Source organism: Nesoenas mayeri (assembly GCF_963082525.1).
Source record: "Nesoenas mayeri genome assembly, chromosome: 3".
Classification (NCBI taxonomy): domain Eukaryota; kingdom Metazoa; phylum Chordata; class Aves; order Columbiformes; family Columbidae; genus Nesoenas; species Nesoenas mayeri.
In genome coordinates, this window is record NC_137544.1 from 38,450,203 (window position 1) to 38,475,845 (window position 25,643).

General features: G+C 36.4%; 1 protein-coding gene across 4 annotated transcripts in view; it reads right to left on the reverse strand.

The window, feature by feature from the left end:
- The window catches only part of RNGTT (RNA guanylyltransferase and 5'-phosphatase), a 183,020-nt gene that overhangs the window by 141,529 nt on the left and 15,848 nt on the right, over positions 1-25,643 (reverse strand). For all 4 annotated transcript variants that reach the window (XM_080341800.1, XM_080341803.1, XM_080341802.1 and 1 more), the window contains 4 exons: positions 23,138-23,213; positions 19,217-19,469; positions 12,572-12,681; positions 11,627-11,728 (listed from right to left, as the gene is read on the reverse strand). In XM_080341800.1, coding sequence (XP_080197926.1) covers positions 11,627-11,728; positions 12,572-12,681; positions 19,217-19,469; positions 23,138-23,213 — 541 coding nt within the window. The remainder of the gene's footprint in view (positions 1-11,626; positions 11,729-12,571; positions 12,682-19,216; positions 19,470-23,137; positions 23,214-25,643) is intronic.

Here is a 25,643-nt window from a genome sequence, read left to right on the forward strand (position 1 = left end):
TCTGCAGTCAAAAAAACTCCAGCAAATAAATCATTAGGTTACACAACTAATAGGATGGTGCATAATACAGAATTACTGTTGCATCATTATACAACTGATGGGTATCCCCTCGCCTGGGACACTGTGTGCACCAGCATTAGTAGGTGAGTCAGTTTTTGAATAAAGGAGATAACAGTAATACTATGGAGCATGGAAAAACGCTCAAGAAGTGTGGAACCTGCTACCGTTTCTCCTAATAAAGTATCATAGTTCAGACAGAGTTCAAATTTTAGTTTTTCCTGGTTTATAAATCAAGGATAAAGATGCCTAATTAACTTAACAGATGGCAAATTCAAAACTAATGTAAAATTACTTTTTCTATCTGAAGTATTATTAGAATGTGAAACACTTCAACAGAGCTGGCAAAACCAAGAATTTAGCAAGGTTAAAAAAGACTATCCAGTCACAGTGTTTTTCTTGACTGCTTTCCAGGGTTTTAATTAAGTTAGAGTGCTGTGGGGGTTTTGTATCGTTATTTCTAAAAGGATATTAAATGTTACGGGTTAAATTTGAAGTCATCTTGTTATCATTATTTGACCTACAACAAAGGGTAAATTAATCCACAACTACTACATATTTAGGAGTTCTTATAGTGCATTATATCATTTCTGGAACAAAAGAAGAATTGTTAACTAACTAGAAAATATGTGACCCAATAATAGAATCTGTATATTAAGAGATTTATTTTAAATACTACATTCTCTTTGTTTCACCCAAATTTTAATGATGCTAAGCAGTCAAATACATATTAAAGTACATTTCTACATTAGAGGGAGGAACTCTATTGGAAAACAACTGTACAGTATAACGTTCTGATTACTTTTTTTTTTTAAAGCTATAAGATTAATGGAACAAATTATATCTCAAGCTTGACTGAACTATTTAAATTTCTTATAATTTATTTTATTATTATTATTTATTACAGATATTGAGCTCCAGGCTTCCTTAAATTTGTTTGACTTCATCTCTCCTTCACAAATTTTAGTCTGAAGACATCTTGGAGGGAAATTCATGCCTGAAGCAATGGACCAATAGAAAATAAAAGCAAAAACACAGAGTTACACAACAGCATAAGAAAGAAAAACAAATGAATTTAGCATCAGATGACAAGTAGTTTTATTTCTCCTTTACCCAAGCAAGAGAACCGTAACACCTCTCATTAACTTTGAAGTGACTCACACCGGAATGTGTGCTGGGTCACTTCTGAGCACATCCCAGGCACAAGCCACAGAAGGGAACGGCCACTTGTGCTCACAGACTAGAAGCACAGCTCCAAGGAAAAGTGCTGCCCTAGGTATTTGCATAGTTAAACTTCATATACTGCATGTCATTCTTCCCTGAATAAGATTAAGCCATTACACTTCATGGATGTGCCCATAATCCCTCCGAGAGAATCAGTAGCACAGGACACACAGTTCCACCATCCAAAGTGATCTGGTAGAAAGGAAAATAAATAAACAAACCAGTAATCACTGATAGTTGTCACTTGAACATCAGGTACACTCAGAGGCACACCATTTATCTTGATCTAATTAGAACATTTTAGGACTACAGTTGAAGACGCCAAGATTAGTATTCATAGCACAAGCTACATAATAAGCATTTTAATGCATTAACTATTTATAAATAAACAAAAGAGCTTGCTTAGAAGACAGTCTGTCCAAATATTCAAATAGTTATATATGAATAATCAGTTAAGTAGTACTTTTCAAAGAGCTCAGAATTGTGACCATAAAACTTTGTGAGCTGTCAAATGCTTCAGAACTGTGAAGCATCAAGCCTGCTGCTTCACAAAACAGAGCTACTCTATGGTATCACATCAGCAGTGCTCCTCAACCACTTAAGGAAGGGATAGAAAAAAAAAACCACCTTCCTTCTGCCTCTTCTTTTCAGCCCTGACACTGTTGCAGGCACATATGAGAAACCACAACTTAGAGTAAGAATGTCTTCTTCAGCCACTCCAGTCAATTTGGATCCAGATTGAGGAGACATGTTCTGTCACACCTACTCATTCATTCCTCTATATTGACTGAAGGATTTAAAAACAGACTTCAGGAGATGGAGAAGCAGCAAAGTGATCTGGATGCACCTTATTAATAAATAAATACATAAATACATCATCACTACCACCACTGCCCAAAAAGCACCCCAAACCATCCACTCCAAATGCAACATTAAGATAAACAAAACAAAACAAAACAATTTCAACCAAGCCAAACAGCTGTGAAACTAACACATCTGGTCTGTAATATACATCTCTACTTTTAAAAATACTGCCTTATGGGAAGGTCTTAGGAATAACAATATTTATACCAAATAGTTCCAGACATTAGCCTAGCACCTTATGGCACCCTGTGCTGCCTCAATTGACCTAGAGTCTCTCAATCAAGAGAGACCTCTCCTGGTTCATCATCGATGCAGTTAAACAGAACCAATGAGTTACCTGGTGACGCCCATGAACCTGGCTACCAAAATCTGACAACTCCTCTCCTGCTGCAAGATCGCCAGAAAGTCTAAGCATGCTCTCATTCTCTGTACAAGAGGTAAAAAAGAGAAAAGGACAACATGCCCTTTGACAATACATCAATGCGTGGAGATGACGAGACCACCTTGCCCTGGAGGTTCTCCAACGTGGGCTGGAACATCTTTACCTTGAGACAGGAGACACACTAAATATGCTGAAAGTGCCCTAAATATTACCACAATTTATCAAAGTTTTACTTTTGCATGCTCAATTAAAAATGCAAGCATACAATATTGATGGCTCCTAATGCTGTGGGAAACAGGGTGGTATCAGGCTTGTAATCCTAAATTCACTGCCCAACATAACTCTAATGGATAGTTATTAAGATGTAGAGTGAGCGAAGACTTACATCCCAGCTTTCTGGTCTCAAAATAAATCATTCCTGCCTCCCCATCCCATCTTATCACTAGAAAAGCAGTTTATACATCATAATCCAGAATCATATATACATGATCTTTATATACTTTTGCAGAAGGTTGACATTTATGTTGTCATTACACATTTAAAAGCTAAACTATAGCTTCCTAACAATGGATTAGTATTTGTAGTCTATAAAAGCTATTTACAGCTTTTAACCTTGATGAAAGGGGGGGGGTGGGCAGGGGAAGCTTTATTACAACCACTGAAATAACTTTTACAACTTAAATTTCCAGACAAAATATAAGCTACCTTCAATTAAGTATATTATTCAAAAGAAACTCAGTGAAAAAAGATCAGTGGATTCCAGACTCATCCTAAACGAAGGTTCTTCCAACTGTAGAAACAGAACTACAGAACTAGTTTAAAAATGGGTGACCTTGTTTTCCCTTAAAGAACTAGTTAAAATCATGATAAAGACCATGAGGGACTACACCATGCAAACAGAAACTGCATTTCCCCCCTTCCAGACCTTAAAAATGTTACATTCAACAAAACATTGCAGAGTTAGGAATAAGGGAATGGCAGCAGTCACTTTACCCTTTTAACTAAGGTTTTTGTTCCAAGTCTTCTCTTTAAATACCATCCCACTTTCATCATATCACAGGAATAATAGAAAAACCTTTGCAACTACTACTTTGAGATATTCAAGGAAAATAATAACAAGTGTCTGAAAAGTAACCATCCTACGCACACGAACAAGGTATAATTAGCACTCAACAGTCGAGTCTTTGTCCATTACTGATAGTTACATAAGCACATGTTTTGAATAAAGCCCATTTAACTTGGAATGAAACCACTTCAGTAAAGCCCAGTTGTTCACAAAACCCGTCACTCCTACAAAAATATCCATTTGGTTCTGAAAAGTCTGCTCAGTACATGTCCAAGCTCCTGAATAATTCTGTCCTTTAGAATTTCAGACTACAGAAATGTGTCCCAACAACAGAGAAAGGGATACACAGTATTACCAACCAATGGTGCAAAACTGATAAATATTTAAGTCTATTTCTTAAGATAAGTGGAGAGAGGAAGTAGGGAAAGGAAAAGAAGGAATGGTTTAGAAGTGTCCAAATGATTCTCATGTGGGTTCTTCACCCCATCCTATTATTAGGAGGCAAATACTCCTTCCTGACCCCAAGACCGTAAACATGTATAATCCTAAACATGACTAAATGACAAGACACTAAAAACACAATATATAACAATTCACCTATCCGCTAGCCATCTAGAGTCAGAAAGAATCTTTACTCACAAATGCTTTCCAGTGACTAACAGCCCTAAACTTCCCTGTTAGCACCAGTTCTGAAGCCATCTATGAAATCTCAGCATTCTATATTTTTGTCCCCCTCCTCTAAATTAGGAAAGAATACACTATCGAATTGTGTAAACTTCCATTTCAAGCATTTTCCAATACTGGGCATAAAATTCCACATCCATGAGAATCTAGTCACGTCAGAAATAATAATTTAAAAAAAAAAAAAAAAAACCATCAATCTATGACTTCTTTCTCATTCCCAACCAAGTCGCCTTCAAGTTCAACTCCACATTAAGGGTGATGAAGCTCATGACGGGCCTGGAGCACAAGTCTGATGAGGAGCAGCTGAGGGAACTGGGGCTGTTCAGCATGGAGAAAAGGAGGCTGAGGGGAGACCTTATAGCTGTCTACAGCTACCTGAAAGGAGGTTGTAGCATGGAGGGTGTTGGTCTCTTCTCCTGAGTAGCAAGTGACAGCATAAGAGAAGATGGCCTCAAGTTGCACCAGGGAGATGTTTAGCTTGAATATTAGGAAAATTTCTTCACAGAAAGGGTTGTCAGGTGTTGAAACAGGCTGCCCAAGGAAGTGACTGAATCACCATCCCTGGAGGTGTTTAAAAGATGCATAGATGAGGGCCTTAGGGACATGGTTTAGTGCCAGTGTTAGGTTAACAGTTAGACTCAATGATCAAGAGGGTCTCTTCCAAACAAAATGATTCTATGATTAATACCTTTGCTTCCAGGAGACAAACTTTCCGTTCTCTACATCTCTGCTCATGACAAGCCAGTCTCTTATTCTTAATAATGAGTTGTCAAGTGCATAGCTTTGGGTTTTAATTGGTTTAGTACTAGTCTCCAATCTTCTCTGTCCTCCTTCATTCTAGTTATTATCCCAACTTTCTCTCTAATCTCCTCCTGTCTCTCAGGGATAATAGTTTTGTCTATGAACCCATTCAACTACCTCTTCTTTAATCCTTTTCAGACAGGCTATCACTTTTCTTCTTTGCCACCTAATTCTGGGCTAGTATCTTTTACCTCTTAATTTCTAAAACAAAATCTGTTTCTCAGTTTTCTCAATTTTTTTAGAGCTGTTCTTTAGCAATGATCACTTTTTCACAAGTTACTCTTGCTGTGAATGACTTTTGGGTAACTATTCATATTAAGTATCTGCAATTTCTCAGCTATGCATGTGAGCTTCACTTCATCATCTAAAGTATCAAAGAACAGGGAAAGAAAAAAGTGTTTAGCCATGCAGATTCAGGGAGAAACTTTTGCCTCATCTTCATTACATTTTTACAGCATGAAAAGTTATCTTAAGTGACACTCAGTAGACTTTCTCCAGGTAATGGTCATGTATATATATCTGAAGAGGCTGCAACTGCCAATAATTTTAAAGACCTTAACAAAACAACACAAAAAGACATTTTCTTCTATTTGTACAAAAAGCTAAACTAAAGAAACCTAGGAATCTATCACAAGTTAGATAACATAGTAACTTACATACTTTGGATAAATAAAAATTATTTGATTAATAAACACAATCCAAAAATTTGGCCACTAGTTTTACCATGCAGCCAAGTGTAGCTGCTATTTTTGTTTTGTATTATGATACCAACAAAATAAGAATTATTTAGGCAAAAGGCCTTTTTTCTAAAATGTAATTTGCTAATCATTAAAAAAATAACTAACTGCAGACACGTTCCTAACTATTTTGTTACAAGCACCTTTTAGACAATTAGCAGCAATTCAGAGAGAGCTGCTTTACATTCTGTATCTACTTGTTCACATTTAGGTATCCATCAGCCATCAAATTTGCATGAATATCTTTCAAATATAATAGCCCTTGGCAAGAACTTTCTGTTCTGTATTTTTTTAAATAGCTGCCTTACCATAATTGAACAGCCATAGTATTATGATCGTATTTACTCATTTTTACTAAAACTGCATGTGCACAGATATGAAAAATAAATAGGTGCTCACACAAATGTAGGAAAATAACTTACACCCCTTAATAGCTTGCATTTAGTTCTGGTCATAGTTTACCGTCATAAAATCCTGTCCTGTTTGATTGTATTAATTTGAATTCTTTCACAGACATTTTAAAGATTTTTATTATTCTTAGTGCTAACAGCCTTTTTTTAAGAAGTGGTGTCTCATTACTTTACCACCCCACTCCTGTCTGAACATTCAGCTCCACTCATTAGAACAAACACCTGCTACAAACACTATTAATGGGAGACATGTCAGGGGATACAGCAAGCCGCTAACCACCTGGGTTAATCACTTTACAGTACAACATTGATAACAGAGAGTCATACAGTATGCCCTGAGCATACTGTTACAATTACCTTATTCAGATAGCAACTACTACTTGGGAAACACAGCACTACAAAATTGGATCCATTTGTAAAGCCGTACATACCTTGTAGCTACTGTAAACATACAGCGTGTACTTCATCTCAACAAAGCCAAAAGGCATGATTTTAGTAGTGGGGAATTTGCTTTTTGGATTTCTGTGCTTTAAGAATAGATTAGCATTAAAATTATTTTTAAGACACCAGAGGTGTGACAGCTGTTCCAATAAGTATACAGGATGGAACTGACACCAAACCAGTCAGAATAGCTGCAGGCTTAAGTGATTTTTTTTTTAATAATAATAATTTAAACCAATATGATTTTAGAGGTGTTTTTCCCCAAAATGTTGTGAGTTGCATATAATATTTCCATACACACAAATGGCTGACACAAAGGAAACATTTTTCCAGAGAAAGGCAATGCTAACTGAGCTTCAAAACTCTTTTAATTTAAAGTAATTTGCCTAAACCTGAGATGCAAATGTACACATCTTTACACAAACAGGTGCTTTGAAACAGGAGGGCAGAAGCACTTGTTGACACTGTATTTTCCTTTGGAAAGAACAGTTTGCAGAAGGAAACCTCATGGTGCTCAGGGAACAAGGGCTCTGGAAACACGGCAGGAAACGAGCAAGGCCATGGTGGAGACACAAACTCTGTGAATCAGGACAGACTAAGCAAGGGCAAGTCAAAAGATTCTCAACTTAGGGCTCCAGAATGGGAGAGGATGAGTTTTGACCCAAACCAGACTCAGAACCCACACATTTACAAAAGCATGTAAGATACTGCTTCAGCACATTTCCCCAAAATAATTTACAGTATCCTTGTCAAATAACTAATCAATTTCACATTATTTAGTCAATGCAAGATGAGAAATAAAGCTCTTTCATTTAGGGAAATTCATTTAAAAAAAATATGAGGAGAAAAATATAACAAGTTCTTAAAAGCAAGAAAACACGCACTGTTCTACCACTGAACAACAAAAACCCCAACAACAACATGGCTCTTAAACCAGACAGGTGGAAGTCCAGCTCCAGTTGAAATCTAGGAATAGCAGATGCCTTTGGAGAAAAGTTAAAGTCCCCCATGAAATTACTGACACTACATCTTAGTTAAGACAATCTACAAATAAAGGCTTCAGCCACGAAACCTCTAGAGGAAACTACTGCTGCAGGAATAAAATGCAGATATTTAACAACGGTGAAATTTAAGAATTCTGACTGAGACAATATTGCTATTAACTGAGATGAGAGTGCTTTATTTAAGTGAGAAAATATAATACAAAGTTATTAGTTAAGGATGTGCTTTTCTGTAAGTCCCATCAGGTTGATGAAACAGCATTACTTTTTTAAGCAAAGACAGAGAACAAAACAAAACAAAAAAGTATGCAAGGCAGATAATACTGTAATAGGCAAACCCTAGACTTCTGCATCTAAGCCACACTTAACAGAATAGCTTTGGAGATATCTGATGACAGCGGTTTCATCTCCAGATAAAGCAAGCAGGGGATCCATAAATGGATCTCCACTAACTGATGTCTTAATATTAAACTCAGGAAGGTCACGCCTGTCAACACACGCATTCAGAATAATTAATGAAAATCTGTTTAATTGCATATGGAGTCCGGATTGTTGGAGAACAACAAAATAATTAGAAGCATGTCCAATGTAAAAACTGCCAGAGTCATTTTTCATCGTTGATTAGGGTAGCTATCATGCACAGTGTCTAAATGTCCAAATAATAGCTCAGTTTTCATCTTTAATCTCTCCTTCACAACATGCCTTCGGCTGACTTTCATTAACACTGGATCTTTGTAGCACCATTTTCTTCTCTAAATGTACCTATCAGTCTGTGCATCTCCATAATCAGCTACTAGCTATTATGTTTCTGAGAACATTTAAAAGAACTATATCATTCTCTCAGTTTAATTCTTTATCCATTCTGTTTAACCACCATTCTAGAACTCCAAAAACACAGGACAGAATGTTCAAAATACTGAAAATTCCTACAAGAAACTACACGTGTACTTTCATTTCTTTCACAAAAGGTGGTCTCCCAGGTGCACTATTTTCTATATAATTATTCTAGTATTCAGAATGCTTGCATCCTGTACATTTGAGTAAAAACATAAAAATATCCCATAAGACTTTAATTTTCCAGATTAATAACATATGACAAAGAAAGACTCTTCATATACACACAGAAAAAGAAATGTGAAAAAATAGCTTACAACCCTATAGAATAGCATTAACTGTAATTTTACAGCATCGTAGTATTTGTTATAAGACATGCAAATATGTATTAGCTAATGACCCACAGTTTTGAACAGATTATTGTTCAGTGGCAACGCACACTAGAGACACTACAGGTGAAACAATTATCTCCCTAATTTAATATCAAATGGTCTTCTGTAAATAAATTATTTTTAAAACAGAATTTTTTTTTGCTGTTACTATTTCTCAAAGCAGTAGGCTTAAATTATACAAAGCAATTATGTAAACTGTCTTTAATGCATACTAAAATATTAGTGTAAACCAAACCCTAAAACAAAGGCTTCCTGAAGGACTGACCTGTGGAAAAGGCAAGGATTGCCTTTTTTGATATCTGAGCTGTATAGGACATTCATACTTTCTAAACATATTTTCAGAGTTTTATGAGTCAAGTCAATCAACAATCTATCTGGAATGTGGATTAAAAGCATACTAAGTGCAAAGACTTCATCTAGCTCTTCACACGGTCAGTGTAAGTTGGCTGAGCTTACTTGTTTAGGCTCAGCAGCTTTTGAATACGCTATACCCCTCCGAGAATAATCCTGGACCTCCCAACACCACGTTTTTGTAACCTCGCACCCCGAGAACACCTGCACCACGTTATCCAAGTGCTCGTGCATACAGCCAGTCAATGCTAATAAGCCAAATATTCCCAGTAATTCCTTGCTGCCATACTGAGTGCAAGCTTACTGTGTATTTTCACACTGTGCTCTGCTCAAGCTATAAACCCTTGAAAAACAAACTCCACAGATGAGAGACACCTGAAGGATCTTTATTACAGGAGACAGCTTAGTCTGACTGGATTGTGCTGAGTCCTGACTGACTCCATGTGGAGCCACTTGGCAACTCCAGTAAGACACCTAATTCCCCATTTTTTCCAGGCTTTTCATTATTTAAGATACTCCTTTCTGCTGCTAAAGATAGCAAGCCTAACAAAACAAAGAATGAAGGAAAAACTTTAGAAGACTACCTTCACCATTTGTTGATTTAAGTATCAAAACTTTGTTAACTCAGCATACAGAAGGGAGAATTCTTTCTATTGCACTGCTAAAACAAAACGTCTTTTGCCTTTATCTATAGACAAAACCAGTATTTTAACTTCACCAGTCTGAAAAGAAAAATTCTTACCTTCTCTTTTTGAATGCATACATCTCACCCACACAACGGATGCCTTCTAACTCATACACATGTAGAACACTGAACTCTCTTGTTAGCCTAAAGCACCTTGCACAAATGAGCATAACAGTTCCCCTTTTACCGCATGTACGTTAATTGTAATGGCACTTTCTCTGATCAAGTCAAAGAAGGGTAAGAATTTATTCATAAGCGAATAAAAACTAAAGTCATTGCATTTAGCGCAGATTACAACTGCTTAAATACTACTGTATGTAAAGAATACCTTTTAGAAAGAAAAACCAAGCTATTGAAATTAATGAAATGGATCACACGATTTAAATTCTTCCTGTTACTAAGAACATGTTGACTATGATGTAAGAAATTACATTTTTAATTACCTCAAGATAGCACTCACAATAAAAAGGAAGATTGTGCTCTGAATGTTATGAGTGGCATGGGTTAAAAATATTTCCATTAATATCTGGGATTCTTGATTTTAGTTTTGAAACCAGAAATACTAAAGAAAAACTGAAGGTTAGAGTATCAATCCCCACTGATAAGGATCCCAGAACCTGAAGAAAATGGTTGTAATTTCACAAATGTAACAACCTATTAAAAATATTCAGTCCTACGAAAGTAAGTATGATTTTGGAGGCTTGGAACTTTACTCAAGAAAGATTTGTTTGTCTGAAGAGCCACAGTAACTCTTTGCAAGAATACAAGGAAATGGGGAACCTAACATTTGGAGTTTATTTCCATGTGAATAGCAAAAACTTTCTATACCTCATGCAAGCTTCTGGGCGTAGAGGCAATAGGTCCTGTATGACATGGCTTTTTCATAGAAGACAAAGCAACAAAAGGATACCAAATGACACCAGGTGCACATGCTTAAACTGAGTTTCATGCAGTTGAGACCGATCTATAACCAGTTAAAATCAGAGAAAAAAGTATTTTGCCATTCTGTAATAGATGATGTATGGCATTTCTCCTACTTTGAAATGCTAACATGAGAATACTGGAGAAATTAAATACAAGAAGTCATTTCCAACTAGAAATAACAGCACTGAAGACGTTTGACACAGCAATCCGATCAGACTGTATCCTGTTATAAAAAAAAGAGTCACTCCAACAATGTATGTAAGAGAACTGGCAAGGGAAGATGAAACTACTGACTCTTTGGGTGACCAGAACTACAAGTCTGAACAAAGGATCAGATCACAGTATGAATAAAAAAGACATGAGATTGCTAATGCTAGCCAGCTTCTGAAGGATCAACTAGAAGTTTTAATTTAGCTTTTCTAAACAAATTCTTTATCTTAACAAACCTTTACTTTTATCAAAGATTATTCTAAGGCCTTGGTGGCAAGTCTTGGCAGACAGAGAGGCAAGGGTCATGGAGAAGAATAAAAGTACATACATTTAACAGTAAGTCTGCAGAACAGCTGCTAAAAATAAAGTTGGCCACAAATTTGAGCAAATGTTGGGTACCAAAACAGAAAAAAAAAAAAAAAAAAAAACCAACAAATCTCTGGAGTCAGCTTTGTTGTTAGAATATGCCTTGTCCTTTGTACAAGCAAATTCACTTTCCTGAGAAAATACAAACCGTCTACCCAATTTACTGGGTGTTTCTTTTTCAGTTAAAATGAACTTACCGAGTTCCATCTGCTTTCCAGCTAACTTTGTATGGCTTCTGCTCCAAAAATTTAATATTTTGCTTGTCCATGGAAACAGGCTGTGCTCCAGGGAATCCAGATCTAAAAAAAAATATATATATATATATAAAAATAAAAGAACCATGTGTATTAATATTCTGCAATAGATAGTCACACAAGGCAATACATTTTTTTACATTACACTGAAGTTACAACTTGTACCAGACTTGCAGCAAGGTTAGCTATGAGTTAGAACATCTCCAATAAGGTATTTTGCAAGAGGAACTAAATGCCTATCTGATAAGAACAAGGATATTTGTTTATGACAAAACACTAAATTACCTAGAATTTCAAAGTTTTAAATTTGGAGGAAGAGATATTTCAATTTAAAATTACAAGGACTAGAAGAACTATAAGCATCAGCAAGGTAGGAAGCACTGTGAGCAACGCCCTGGATCATCAGCTTTCGAAAGGAGCTCAGAACTGGAGACATTAAAACCAATGTTCTCATTAATGTTGGATACAAATTCAAGTTAGCTATAAAAATCAGTATTATACCTCAAGACTAAAGGGTAACAGCAGTTGTATAAATATGTCTATTGTTTAAGCACGCACTAAGTTTTACACAATTACCTAGACTAGACTACATCTGGAATTTGCACAGCAACAATTAATGTGAAAACATTTTGTCATATCAGTAGAAAAGCAGTTCTAGACTATCGTTTCTTAGTACCAACAGCTGATCATTCCATTTCAAAGTACAATGCAAGACGCTCGTGTTTCACTATTGAGAGTTTCTGAGGCTTGCTTTTTCTTTTAAAAAAATCCATCCAAACATAGTCACCTTATTTCATTTTTCAAATGAGCTGTTTTCTTCTGCAAAACTAGAAATGTAACACTTATTTCTAGACAGTATAAATACACAGGCTCTAAATGTTCTCATACCCTTCCCATCCGCAGAACTGCTGACATTTTTGCTGTATTCCTCCTAGCTTTGGTTGTGTTGTCACCTGGGTCACACATTTAACTGTTATTCCTTCCAAGAAAATTGCACCCTAAATAAAACAAAGAAAACAAACAAAAAGTAGTATTTAGGCCTTCATAAAAGCAGATCAGAATATGTCAATACAAGATGAAAGTTGTTTTTACAACACAACCTTCACATGCAATACTAGCTTAAATATTCCTTAAAGATTCTCCCGCAAATACCACCCTATTGAGCTTTGCCAGTAAACTCACTGGTGAGACACATTATGAACCCAGGAACTTTGTTATTTATGGGGCAAAAAAAGAGAATAATGATTAAAAGAAAAAATTAAAAGGAGGTAAACAGTAAGGGATAGGCACTGTTTAGCTAGTACTGTCAAGAAAGTTCCCATATCAAGCTACAGTATCAGTGCAAGTCATTACTTTTCATTTGTAACTAAAATGTTTTTATTTAAAAAGGAAGTACACTCACATAAAATATTTAATTGTAAACTGGTCACATATGGAACTTGCGTGGATCAAATTAATCATCTTTAGTACACAGAATATTATACACTAACAAGGTAGTGCAAGACATCTATTTGTGGATGAGAATCAGCACCTAAGCTTGGAGCAAATCTCTGCGCATTAAAGGTCACAAAACTCTTTCTGGCAGAAGCCTTTGTGACACCACTTTTAAGTGTGTCAAAAAGCATGGCCTCAAAATAAGTAAGCTGGAAACTAAGGACAGAATTGACCTATGAAATGTTAAATGCTATTTTTAATACATGAATAATATTTCTAGACCAACAATTCCGTGCTCTACTTGATTCATGGAAAGTAAGAGCTGCTAACTAATAGTAGAGATCTAAAGTGAGGTAAACATAAGTAGCTTGGTAATTAGTGAATTAAGTGACTAGGAAACATCTTTAGACACGAAGTTTTAAAAACAAAACAAAACACTGAAATCTCAGCAGATGAAGACATTAAGTCCTACTTTTCTCTGTCCAAATCTCTGAGATGCATATTTTCAATTAGATGTTAATTTTATCAGAACTAGATGGTAATTCCAGTACAAGAAGTTCAATTACATGGCTTTTACCTCCACCTGGGTGATCTATCGTGTTGTATATCTCAAAACTTAAAACTTACACTATAGGGAAAACAATTGAAAGAATTAATGTACTTATGCAGCAGCAACTTAAAGGGGTCTCAGTTGATCTAGGACAAACTTCTTAACAAAAGAGAGAACATAACTGGCTGGTTTGTAACAAAATATCTGTGTAAAAATATACTTGCATAATTTTATTCTCAATCTCAACCAGGTTAAAAGAGTGCAGGTGCTTTCCTGAATGCCACAGAAAAGCCTAAGCAGAGATGAATAAGAGTACTGAAAATAAAACTTTGAAATAACTTGTCTATTCCAGAAAAAGTTTGATGCCAAGCGAAATAAAAAGTTATTCTGCACAACGGAACACATTAAAGCCATCACGTCTACAAAGCTACATAATTAAAGAGTTCTATAGAGATCCCAAATCAACCAGACTTATTTCAACAGCATCTCACATAAATTGTCAATGCAGACGAGGAAGATCAAAGCATAAAGTTTCCACCTGTTGAGCTACGAATCCTGCAAACAAAGAAACAAGTGTTTCCTCTTCTGTTCTCTAAAACACTTCTTGCTGTGTACTACTGATGAAAGGAGTCTTTTTGCTCCCCCTCCTTCCATACACCGTGGCACTCACCTGTTCCACTCTTGAGCAAGCCTAGGAACCAAGCTGGCAAAAAATACGACCACAAATTAGTAATTTTCTGCCAAATTAGTATCCTAAACTAGGTCACCATAGGATGAGTTGGCAGTAGTGCCAGCACAAGGGAAGCAGAAGGAACGCAGGGAAAGCAGGAATGCTATTTTCAGTACAGACTGCCTCAGTTAAGACTGGCTCGGTTGCATCACCAAATCATATTCTGAGAACAGAATAACCTAAAGAAATAAGATAACCTTAATTACCTTAAGCTCCACAGGCTTTCAGTGTGTCACTTTTCCTATATTACTTAGGTGGGCACCAGCAGGTGTGACAGCCAGGGAAAGGCAGAGATCTACACCTGCCTGGCCAGCTGAGTGGCTGAGTTCTGAGTAAGTGGTTAAGAGTATCAAGAAATAAAAGAAGATGGTTGTGCCTCACTACTCAGAATAATGTCAGAGTGCGCCAGCAGTATGGCCTGCTAAGATCAAAGCAATGGGTAGGCAACAGGAAAGACTTTACAGAAAGGTAGAAGTCACATGAAATTTGTGCCTGCCATTTGGAAGTGTCTCTTGCAGATTATCCGATTAGGGGATTATGTACATACACAACTGGTTTTGAAGCCACTGATGTCAGAGTGCACAGCACAGTCAAGTTTCCCTACAAACAGAAATCATCTACATGCTGCTCTCAGGCTTCATTTTAAGCAATTTAGAAAACTTTCCATATGGTGAAAAAGTTAGAATGTATTATTCAAAATTACAAAAGTATTAGCTTCTCATAACATAGAAATGATACATCCTAATTTGGCTCCAGTAACTTTGCTTTGTTATTTTAACAGCTGTTAACTGTTTATTGATTTTAAGCACCTGACCAAACACCACACATTCTCTCACACAGGCAACATGTGCTTGATGTACATAATTACATATATACATATCCGTTATCATGTTGGGGAGCAATTTTTAAAGAATTAAGGAGACAAGTACACCTTATAACTGAACAAGCCAAGCTTTTGTATTTTCATACAGGCTTCCCCTGGCTAGGTACCTTGAACTGCTCCCTATAACACTGTTAAAGAAGGAGAGGACTGGGGAGAGCAAGGAACAGAGCAAAGTGCTGAAGACACAGAATGAAGAGGAAAATGCGCAATATTAAGACAGTAAGGGGAGAGATTGATTACTACAACCTAAGAATATAACCAACTTGGTTATCCAGAGACTCAACCAGGATGCTAGTTTAAAAAGTGCCACAGCTGTACGCACAGCAGAAGAGGCTTTCACAGAATAAGGTCGGGCTTAAAGTACATTCACTAGCTAAGGCGCAGCACTACAAAACCAAGGTGAGGCACCTGGGTATCCGTCTTGAGAACTCAGCCCACCAGGTTTCATGAGGACATTTCTTTGGATAAGGTGCCAAAACTGAGCCATGTCCATGTACTTTCTGCCCTATTCTTGAGGTAACAACTCCCTTGGCTTGTCTTTTGTATGCTTGTCTTGTTCTCATAGAGGAACTCAGAAAACATGGAGCAGATGTAACTTCCAGAAAGCAGAAGAGCAACCTGTTTCAAAACCAGGTTCAGAGGAGTTAGTGTTTCACTAACAAAATGGAAGAAAACATTGAGGAGGATCTGCCAGGTCTGGTTTAAGTATAAGAGAATTTATTTTCCCTAGATTTCCTAACACCATATTCTTATTTTTGTGACATCCGTGAGTTTAGTAACAGGGATACAGACTGTGATGGTAGTTTAAGAATTCAGTGTTAGCCTTAAGAATGAGCTGGAAAAAAACACTGTGCAATTCAGTATAAACAAAGTTCTACACTTAATAAGGAATAAGCAATTATAGAAACACGCACTGGTAGATAATTAGAGAAAAAGAAACAGAGGCAGCAAGAGACCAAAAGCTGAATAAGTATTATTCTGTCTTATAAAAGGCAATTATATTGAGAAATATAAACAGCAGTATTAGCCTTAAGACATCTAAAATCAATTCCTCCCTAATAAGCACCAGGATGGCCTCAACTAGAGGCCTGTGTTCAATCTCAGGCACCGCAGTCTCAAAAAAACATGGGTTAACGTGATAGAATACAAAGAATGACAAGAATGGTCAGAAGTATAAAAAACACGGACTATAGGGAAAAAGTGAACAAATTGGCTTTTAATGTGGAAAAAGAGAAAGCTAAAAGCAAATTACACCAGTGTTCAAGTATATATTTCCATATCCATCAAGACACACCTCCAGACAGATTAATAAGTATAGGGGTTAAACTTTGGGGAAAAAAAAAAAAGTAGATTAGAGAGAGAAAAATAAAGTCACTAATATATAGAAACAAAGTACTTTGATGGTTAAATAATAAATAACCTCACTGTGACAACCATGAGCTTTAGTGGTTTCCCTCTGTCTCATAGATGACTATAAGACACCTGCCCTCAAAATCATGAAGAAAATCATTAACAGCTACCATCTCTTCCAGACTATTTGAAATGTAACCACCCATTTCAAAAGCTCTACATACTACACCCTGTACTGCCTTCGAAATATGCAGCTTGCATCAGACTAGAACAGATGGCACTCCTTAATAAATGGTAAAAGATCCAGTTGACCCATGACAAGTTTGAAGGTTCTGGCTCAGAACTGTAACTTTTTGTCCTATTTGCAAAATCAAGTATTTTTGTCCTGAAGACGTTTTATCTCCCTGAGGTGAGATTCTAAGTGTCAGGTAATAATGTTGCTTCGATGCTACAACCACCGTGGCACACACTGACAAAGTCAAAACTTGTTTGGATTTCCTGTGCAGCATCTGAGACTGCAGCAAACAGACTTGCTGTTACCTGTCGACTACTCTCAGCGGTGACAAACACAACTGTAATGGCATTATGTCCTAACAGTTCCCATAGCTTCTGCAGTGCAGCAAAGAAAGGCTGTCAAGAGATTTTGACATCAAAATATGGAAGTTTCAGTGAAAGATGCTGCAGTAAAGTTTCTCTTGTCTGGGAGAGAATTTCTGAAATGGAGAGGACAAGCGAACTGGGCAGTTGCTTCTGACTGTTCTCCCAGCAAGATGCCTGGGACACGTCTCCTCCTCTACCCCTCAACTTTTCTTCTATCCCCATGAAGATCTGGGTCAAAATGAAAACATTTCATAACATCACTATCACACCAGCCACCTCTATTTTGACGCTGTCTCTACCCCTAGGCATACACAAGAGGAGTAGTCTTAGAATGCTGAAAACATCTGCTGCAGGAAATCAGCTGTAATGCTGAAAATTTAGCCCTCTAGACAGTAAATTAAAAAAATCTGAGCAAGAGGTATTTACCTGGTAATCATTCCCCCTGTAGATCGCATATTTACAATGAATCACAAATAGATTGTATCCATCTACTCAGTTAAGAAGCAGTCCAATCTGCCAGCCAAGAACCATGGTAAAGAATTCTCCCCGTTCCTCCTCTTCACGTCAAAGAATGTTCCTCCAGAGCTGCAAAACTGAATTATACGAATATGCATATTAACTAGATGATTATTTATTTCATGAATTATCTATCTCATAATTAACTTTTAGTTATTAATATGCTTATTCGTATAATTAAGCTTCCAGCTTTCAAAAAACTATGTTGGCAGATAAGAAAAAGGCTGGGAAGTCAGTATTGTGATTCCTGTTAAACGGACCAGTTTAGTTCTATACTTGCTGAAAAAAGGCCCTCATTGGACGTCGCCATCACACCTCATTTGCTAATGCATTAAAAGTCAAAACAAACCATTTTGAGGTTCTGACACAAATTTTTTTGGATATCAAATTTTTACTGCAAGTTTAATGGAGGTAGCGGCCATCTCCCTGAATATATTTTTACTATGGATTTTTACAGTGTAGACAATTTTTTATTTCAGCTGATAGGTTATTTGAAAGTTTTCAAAGTTCATCTTGCTTCTTTGGATGAGATTTTGTATTCCTTTCAGGCTATTCCATGCTTCATCTGTAAACCATGCTGAACAGCTGCAGTAATAACAAAATGCATTTTCGCAGCATATTTCATATGAGGATTTCCAAGTGTTTGCAAACAAACACACCTCAGCACACAAGTAAAATAATTCAGCATTATGCAAAAAGAACTGAATCTATTTTTGCCCTCAGCAATTTTCTACCTTATCTGCAAATTAAAAAAAAAATAATAATTTGGAGAGAACTGTACCATTACTCCTCAGTTAATACAAGAATATTCTTTGTACTTGAGTATTACTTCCATACTGTAGTTACTATGGTAAACTTATTTCATCAGAATTATGCAGATTTATGTCAAAATAATCAGAGTAAGTGATCAGTCATATTTCTTATCGTTATGAAGTTTAAACAGCTTTGAACATCATATAATTTCACAGCTGCCTTGGGTTTTTAAGCTCATCTTGCTTTTTGCTAATCCAATTCTCAATCTTTCAAAATTTTTGAAAGTAAGAATATTTACCAAAATGAGCACTGAACGTAAAAAATGCTGAATTTCATCCACCTAGCTACAAAAATAAATAAAAACTGTTTACACACCTCCCCCATAACACTTCAACTCCAAAGACAGAGTGAAAAATTTAAAAGTGTTTTACTATCTCCACTCAAGCTTAAAAAAAATTAAATGTTATATTAGAAAAATGTTAAGCCATTGTTACAACTGGAATAGTTGAGGCGCTGTATATTATATTTCAAGGTTCATATAGGAAACATAAAAGTTTGCAATTAATCTACCTAGTTTTACCAGTTAGGGACAATCCTATTGGCCCTCATTTGCAAGAGCACTGACACTCCTGCAGCATGTATTATGTAGTAACTGATGACAATGAGTTTATGAAATTAAGTTTAAAATTCCAATATTAAGTTCTCATAAAAAAATACCAGTTTTAGACGTTCTTTCCTCCTCTTGCCAAAGGAAGAGCCTGATGATCCAGGTTCTGATTCTTGGCCTCCTGTTTTACCATTATCATCATCATCCTCCTCTTCATCCTCTTCAAAGCACCATTCTGGTAGCTCAGGTGGTGACGGTGCATCATCTTCATCTCCATAGCGACGAAATAATTCCTTCAAATAGTCACCTTTATAAATACCTGGTGGTCTAGCCTGAGCAAAAGTAGCCACAGCAGCCTCAATACTGTAAAATAAAAATTGAAAATTACTCTGGATGTTTAATTTACATGTTTTAGTCACCTTGTGCCTTAACAAACATAAGATTTATTGGAACTGAGAATTAAAAAAAAAAAAATCCAAACTGGTAATAGCAAAAACATTCATTATATTTGAAACATCATGCCTGGCAACAGTTGCTCTTGCACAAGGTTGTGCATAATTATGCAGGCACTGCATATGTTCTCAGAAGTAAGTGCAGTTTGCATTGCTTCGCCTCCTTACTGTAGCTAATAGTGGCCTGCTGGTCACTGAGGTAAAACTTTTATTATGGCTACAGAAAAGGAATGTGTGACATGTAGGTAAGTATTTCAGGGCTGAATGAAGACAAAAAGAGACCAAAGAAAAAGAATAACAAACTTAATAAAGAAAAATGCAAGCGTCGAAATCCAAACATGGCTACATTTTTCGCTCTAAGAATTACCTTTCCTTTCATTAGAGGTTTTGCCATCACAGGGGGAAAAAGTATCCTAATCTTTGAAAATACTTATCTTTCTAGAAGTTTCTCATAAAAACCTGTAATTCAGAAGCTTTTTACTATGCAACTAACACTTAATCTTCAGTGTTTTAATAAACTGGAGACTGGATCACAAAAAAATTAGAAACTAAAACTAACAGTCATGTACCTTCATTAGCCAACCAGAAAGTGCTGCAAAATATACAACAGCAAGCACAGCACAAAGGTTTTATTGTCGCTGTTTTCACAGATCCCACGAAAATATCCAACAGAAAACACTGGACAGAATCCTGTCTTCCATTCCTCATGGCAGTGTGGAGCAGTAATGCTCCACAGATCGACTCAGAAATCTTGCTAAATAAAAGAGAGGAGAACCCACAAAAGGTACATGCCTCCCCCATTAGGCTTCTTGATAGACACATATCTTGAAGTTGGAACAAAAGCACATATAACATACTGTGAAAATTATTTTTTTTTTCAGGTAAGAAAATAGCCTGCCACTAGAACAAGGAAAATATACAGCTTAAAATGGAAAAAAATAATTTAAATACAAAAGGCATTTTTTGTCTGATCTGTACAGTTTATGAAGAAGCCTAAGAATTTCATGAGGCTAATTGCCCAGAATAGGCAGAAACACTTCCTAAGAACAAGTAAGTCTGTTTTTCTGTTTTCAACTTTGGTAAGAGTATTATAGAAAACAAAACATTTTCAGGAGTGAGATTATCGGATGGTCAGTCATCAGCTGTGGGAAATTACAGCTTAAGAATATGAGTTATTTAGAAGGATCTTTCTTCCTCATTCTGTTTTCTAAGATTCCTAATTTCTTCATCACAAGACATTTTTTATTTTGGTATTTTTCTTAAATTGTTTCACATCTTCTGTAATCAATGCCACTGAAAGGCCAAAAAAACGCAAAAGGGATGAGGTCTGAAAGATGCTCAAATTTGTCTCTGATAACATCAGAAGAACTCTATATTATTCTGATATAGAATCATGGCATAGTTTGGGTTGGAAGGGACCTTCAAAGCTCATCTAGTCCAACCCCCTGCAATGAGCAGGGACATCTTCAACTATATCAGGTGCTCAGAGCCCTGTCCAGCCTGGCCTTGAATGTCTCCAGGGATGGAACATCTACCACCTCTCTGGGCAACCTGGGCCAGTGTTTCACCACCCTCATTGTAAAAAATTTCTTCCTTCTGTCTAGCCTGAATCTCCCCTCCTTTAGTTTAAAATCATTACCTTGTCCTGTCATAGGAGGTCCTGCTAAAAGGTCTGTCCCCATCTTTCTTACAGGCCTCTTTTAAGTACTGAAGGGGCACAATAAGGTGTCTCCAGAGCTTTCTTCATGCTGAACAACCCCAACTCTCTCAGCCTGTCCTCATAGGAGAGGTGTTCTAGCACTCTGATCACTTCTGTGGCCTCCTCTGGCTACTCTCCAAAAGGTCCATGTCTTTCCTGCACTGAAGGTTCCAGAGCTGGATGCATTATCATATAGATGGCAATGAAAGCCAAAAGAGGGAGTGCAGATTTCAAGCACAGATACCTTAGCTGAAAGAAAACATTTTGCAAGTTCTAGAAAGATCTTTGGGAAAAAAATATGAGTTGTGAAAAAGAGAATCAAGTAAGGTTTCTGATTACTAGCTGCAGATTTTCAGTTTGGATGACCTTTCTTTAACCTACCTATAAAATACATCTGAGTATTCACAATACATCAGCAGTACTCCTATATCATATACTTAAGGAATGAATACGGATGGATTTTTCCATCAGGAAAATCTTATTTCCTTATCAGCAAATAACAGTGCCTTATTTTAAAGAATGATACAGCAAACTGGATTTATCTTGATACAATGCTTAGCATTAACTACCAGCTTTCCAAAATTCATTATTTTGCTGAAGACATTTTTCCCTACCAGGCGATATCTGGGTGTTCTGTTAAAATAATCTAATAGAGATGAACAAACTTGATACAATTAACTAGCTGAATGATGGAGAAGAATAAAAAACCATGGCTGTTAAGTTTTAAGGCTTTTCCCACAGAGGTCTGAAAATAAGGAGAGGCTGCATAGAAGCAGGAGTTTCAAACAGATTCAAAGTGCATTTCCTCTTCAGAACAAAGGACCAATTCTGAGTCTAATTATCGCATGCTGCTTTAAAATGGGTAGATTAGAAGCATACAAATTTGCCAGTTCATAGGAACAACTAGAATCATACTATGAAGATATTTTTATCTCTGTCTACTTCCTATACTCAGCTAAGATTCTGACAAGATTCAGCCACCCACTGCTAACGGTGTTCTGTCTCCGTTACTCCAATGTCTTTATTCCAAGCTTACTAACAGACAACAATGACCTAGTTCTTTGCAAACAGCTTGCACATACATACTAAGCACCAAATAAACTGTCCAGTCATAAGAAAATGCAGCAACAGGAGTAGAATCTCCTTTGCTTAAAGGACCATACAAGAAATATAATCAGAACACTTAAGGGGCTTGCTAAGAAACATGCTTTGCATGGGACCCCATTAGCAAGGAAATATTGTTTCACGAATACTTCCAAATATGCAGAAGTTGTGCCCACCAGCATGGACCAAGTAATTTATTTTTACACTACTGATATTTGAAAAAGCTTGTTACTCTTTATGAAGAACAGTTTTAAATCACAAAAAACCCAGGTGAGCCTGTATAGAAGCATGCTGTAGACTTTAATCAAACAACAAGCTGGAAACAAGGACTTTGTCTCCCCCAACCCTTCAGAAGTAAGTACATCACTCTGCTGTTGCTCTAGCAAATCTCAGAACTCAAGAAACCAGAAGAGCCTACGTGCAAAACTACATGAAAGAGTAAGAGAAATAATATTTCAGGCATCTCTGAACACTATATTCTTACTCAAAATGTGGGACATGTCACAGGGAAAAGACACAATACTACAAAAGCCCACACACCGCAGGTACCGCTGACTTTTGACATATCAGACTTGGAACGCTTGACTGAGATAGGTTAAACTACCAAGGGATTATATGAATAATGTCAATATAGACTGTTTGCTCAGGATTAGTAGTCAGTTTTAAAATAACGAACAGTGAATACATTAGGACAGCTGTCAAGACACTGAGTGAAACATACAGAAGATCCTTCAGTTACTCCCCACAAATCCCCAGGAATTAACATTCAAAGTTACCTCCAGTCCAACTTCTCGACCAAAAAGGCACAGATCAGAAATCCAGTTCTATTGAAACCATGTGTGCAATGGACACCTACACAAAACAAGAAAAGAGCATGGTCATTTGCAAGCAATTTTAACAAACGTGCTTTAATTTCCTACGTGTGGGTTTGGATCCTTGTACCTTCATCAGTAACATTAAAGAGTTATCTCCCTTCCTATCAAGGCAGTCCAGATCACGTAAGGCACATAAGCCTAAAAAACAATTTATTACATTCTTTCTGCAAATTATTACCAACAAGAGCATAGGACACTTCAGTGTATCGCAACTCAAGAGTACGACCTTTAAAGCAACTGAAATATGGTTAACACCAATAAGATTCAAAGTATCATTTTATGACTGCTCAAATGCTTATCAGAAAACAATACAATCAAATCCAATAATTGTGCTTTCAGTGGATTCAATGAGCCTTACTTTCATTTCACACCATCAGGCATAAAAATCATATCCTGCTTAGCCTACCTCAAACTTGAAAGCTGTGTCAGTAGACCAAAATACTATTTCAAATTTGCTATTACCAACCTAAGACCAGACTTACTAATTCTGAAAAAAAAAAAATACAAAAAGAAAACTATACAACAGTATAATCATCTTGAATTACTTATCTTTTTAATCTAAGAAAAAAATAATTAAATCCTCTATCTCTATTTTATTGACTTCATCCCCCAGTGAAAACAGCGGAAGAGCTACATTCAGTGGAACTATTTTTTTTCTTTCAAAACAACAGCACCACCTAGTGATACACAAACCAGCCTGAAAATTTGTGCTATTAAAAATGTAGCAAACGATTCAGGTAAGATGTTGCCTCTTCCTCATACTGTATTTTAAATTATAAATATCAGAGTATTAAAGTTTCCACTAACACTAAACACAGTTATTCTTAATATTAACATATTTTTTCAGATGTGACCATGAAGCAAGTCACTTAAGCTTTTACTGATTTCCCCATACTGATTACCATAGTAAAGTAAGTTTAAAACCAGTTCACTTGATGCTTATTCAGACAAAATGTCCATATCTATCTTTTATCCTATATGCTCCCCTACGCTGAAAGATTTCTTTTTTTTAGACTGATAGACTGATAAAAACCAGAAACTTCTTATGGGTAAACAGAAACGTTTATCAACTGTATGAGGGTTGGGCTTTGTGACCACCCCCCAAGCTTCCCTTCTTAATAAAGCAAGGCAGAATCTACTACAAATTTATTGGATTCATCCATTCTAACTATTTAATAATACTAAAAACTGCATAACTTGTATCAAATGAAATGATTCTTAGCTTACTTATAGAATTTATTCCCAGCAATCATTTCTCCATTGTTTTCTACTTAAGCAGAATTTTTGCATTTTGTTTCCCTAAGGTAGGCAGGCATACTCCAGTCCTTCAAGCTGCAAAAATAAAGTTTCCATGCTATGTTGTTCTAGTTGAATATAAAATTTTGTTCGCTTATCATTCACATTTCAGTCTCTTTTCATACCTAATCTTGACACTGGAAATGAAATGATACACAATCGCTATCAATAAATCCTGCAGCTGTTACTGCTACTCAGAAGGTTAAGTCAATAAGTTTATACATGTGACAAAGATAAGAAGCATCTCAGCAATGAGACCACAGTGCAGCACTATCACTGCTGCTTTCATTTTGATATAAACATCCTCCCCAGCAGACCCTGTGATCCTCTGTCAGAGGAAAAAAGCGTCCAGAACCAGAAACAACTTTTTGGTAATTCATGGAACGGAAATGGAAAATCCCAACATTTCTCTTTCACTATGAAAGCCTAAACCACAGGTTATTTAAAAGCTTATTCAACGTGTTATTTTCTTCTTGTCTCTTCTAATTGATTTTTTTTCCACAGAGGTGAAACAATTTAAATAACAGAAGAACATTCCAAAATTCACATAAGTCAAAAAGTTAGTGACTCAAAACTAAAAATGGCATTTTAAAAGTAGAAATACCAGTTAAATGGGTTTGCTATTTATAGAATATCACTGTGCTATCCATGTTCCATATAAATTGCTGACCGTAACAATATTTCAAGTTCTGAAATACTGTTGAAGGACCAAGTGGAGGAACTGCTAAATGGGAGTGAAAAATGAGGAACTGCTACATGAGAGTGAGTGGGATCAGTCGTCAACAAGATTTCAAGTACTGGTACAAGTTCTGAAATCTTGTTGACGACTGATCCCACTCACTCTCATGTAGCAGTTCCTCATTTTTCATATCCCATACTTGCATTACAGTTTAGGGAAGGTAACATAGGTCTCAAATTAAAATTGCGTTCTATGTGAAATAGATAAGAAAGTACCTGAAAGAAAATTATGTGAAAAAGTGAGTGGTACATTAAATATCCTCAGACTTGGGAAAACAAATAAACAAAAAACAACACACACAACCTCCACCAAGATTCTCAGTGTTAGCGTGTGACAGGACATCAAACAATGGGTACAAATTGAAATATAATA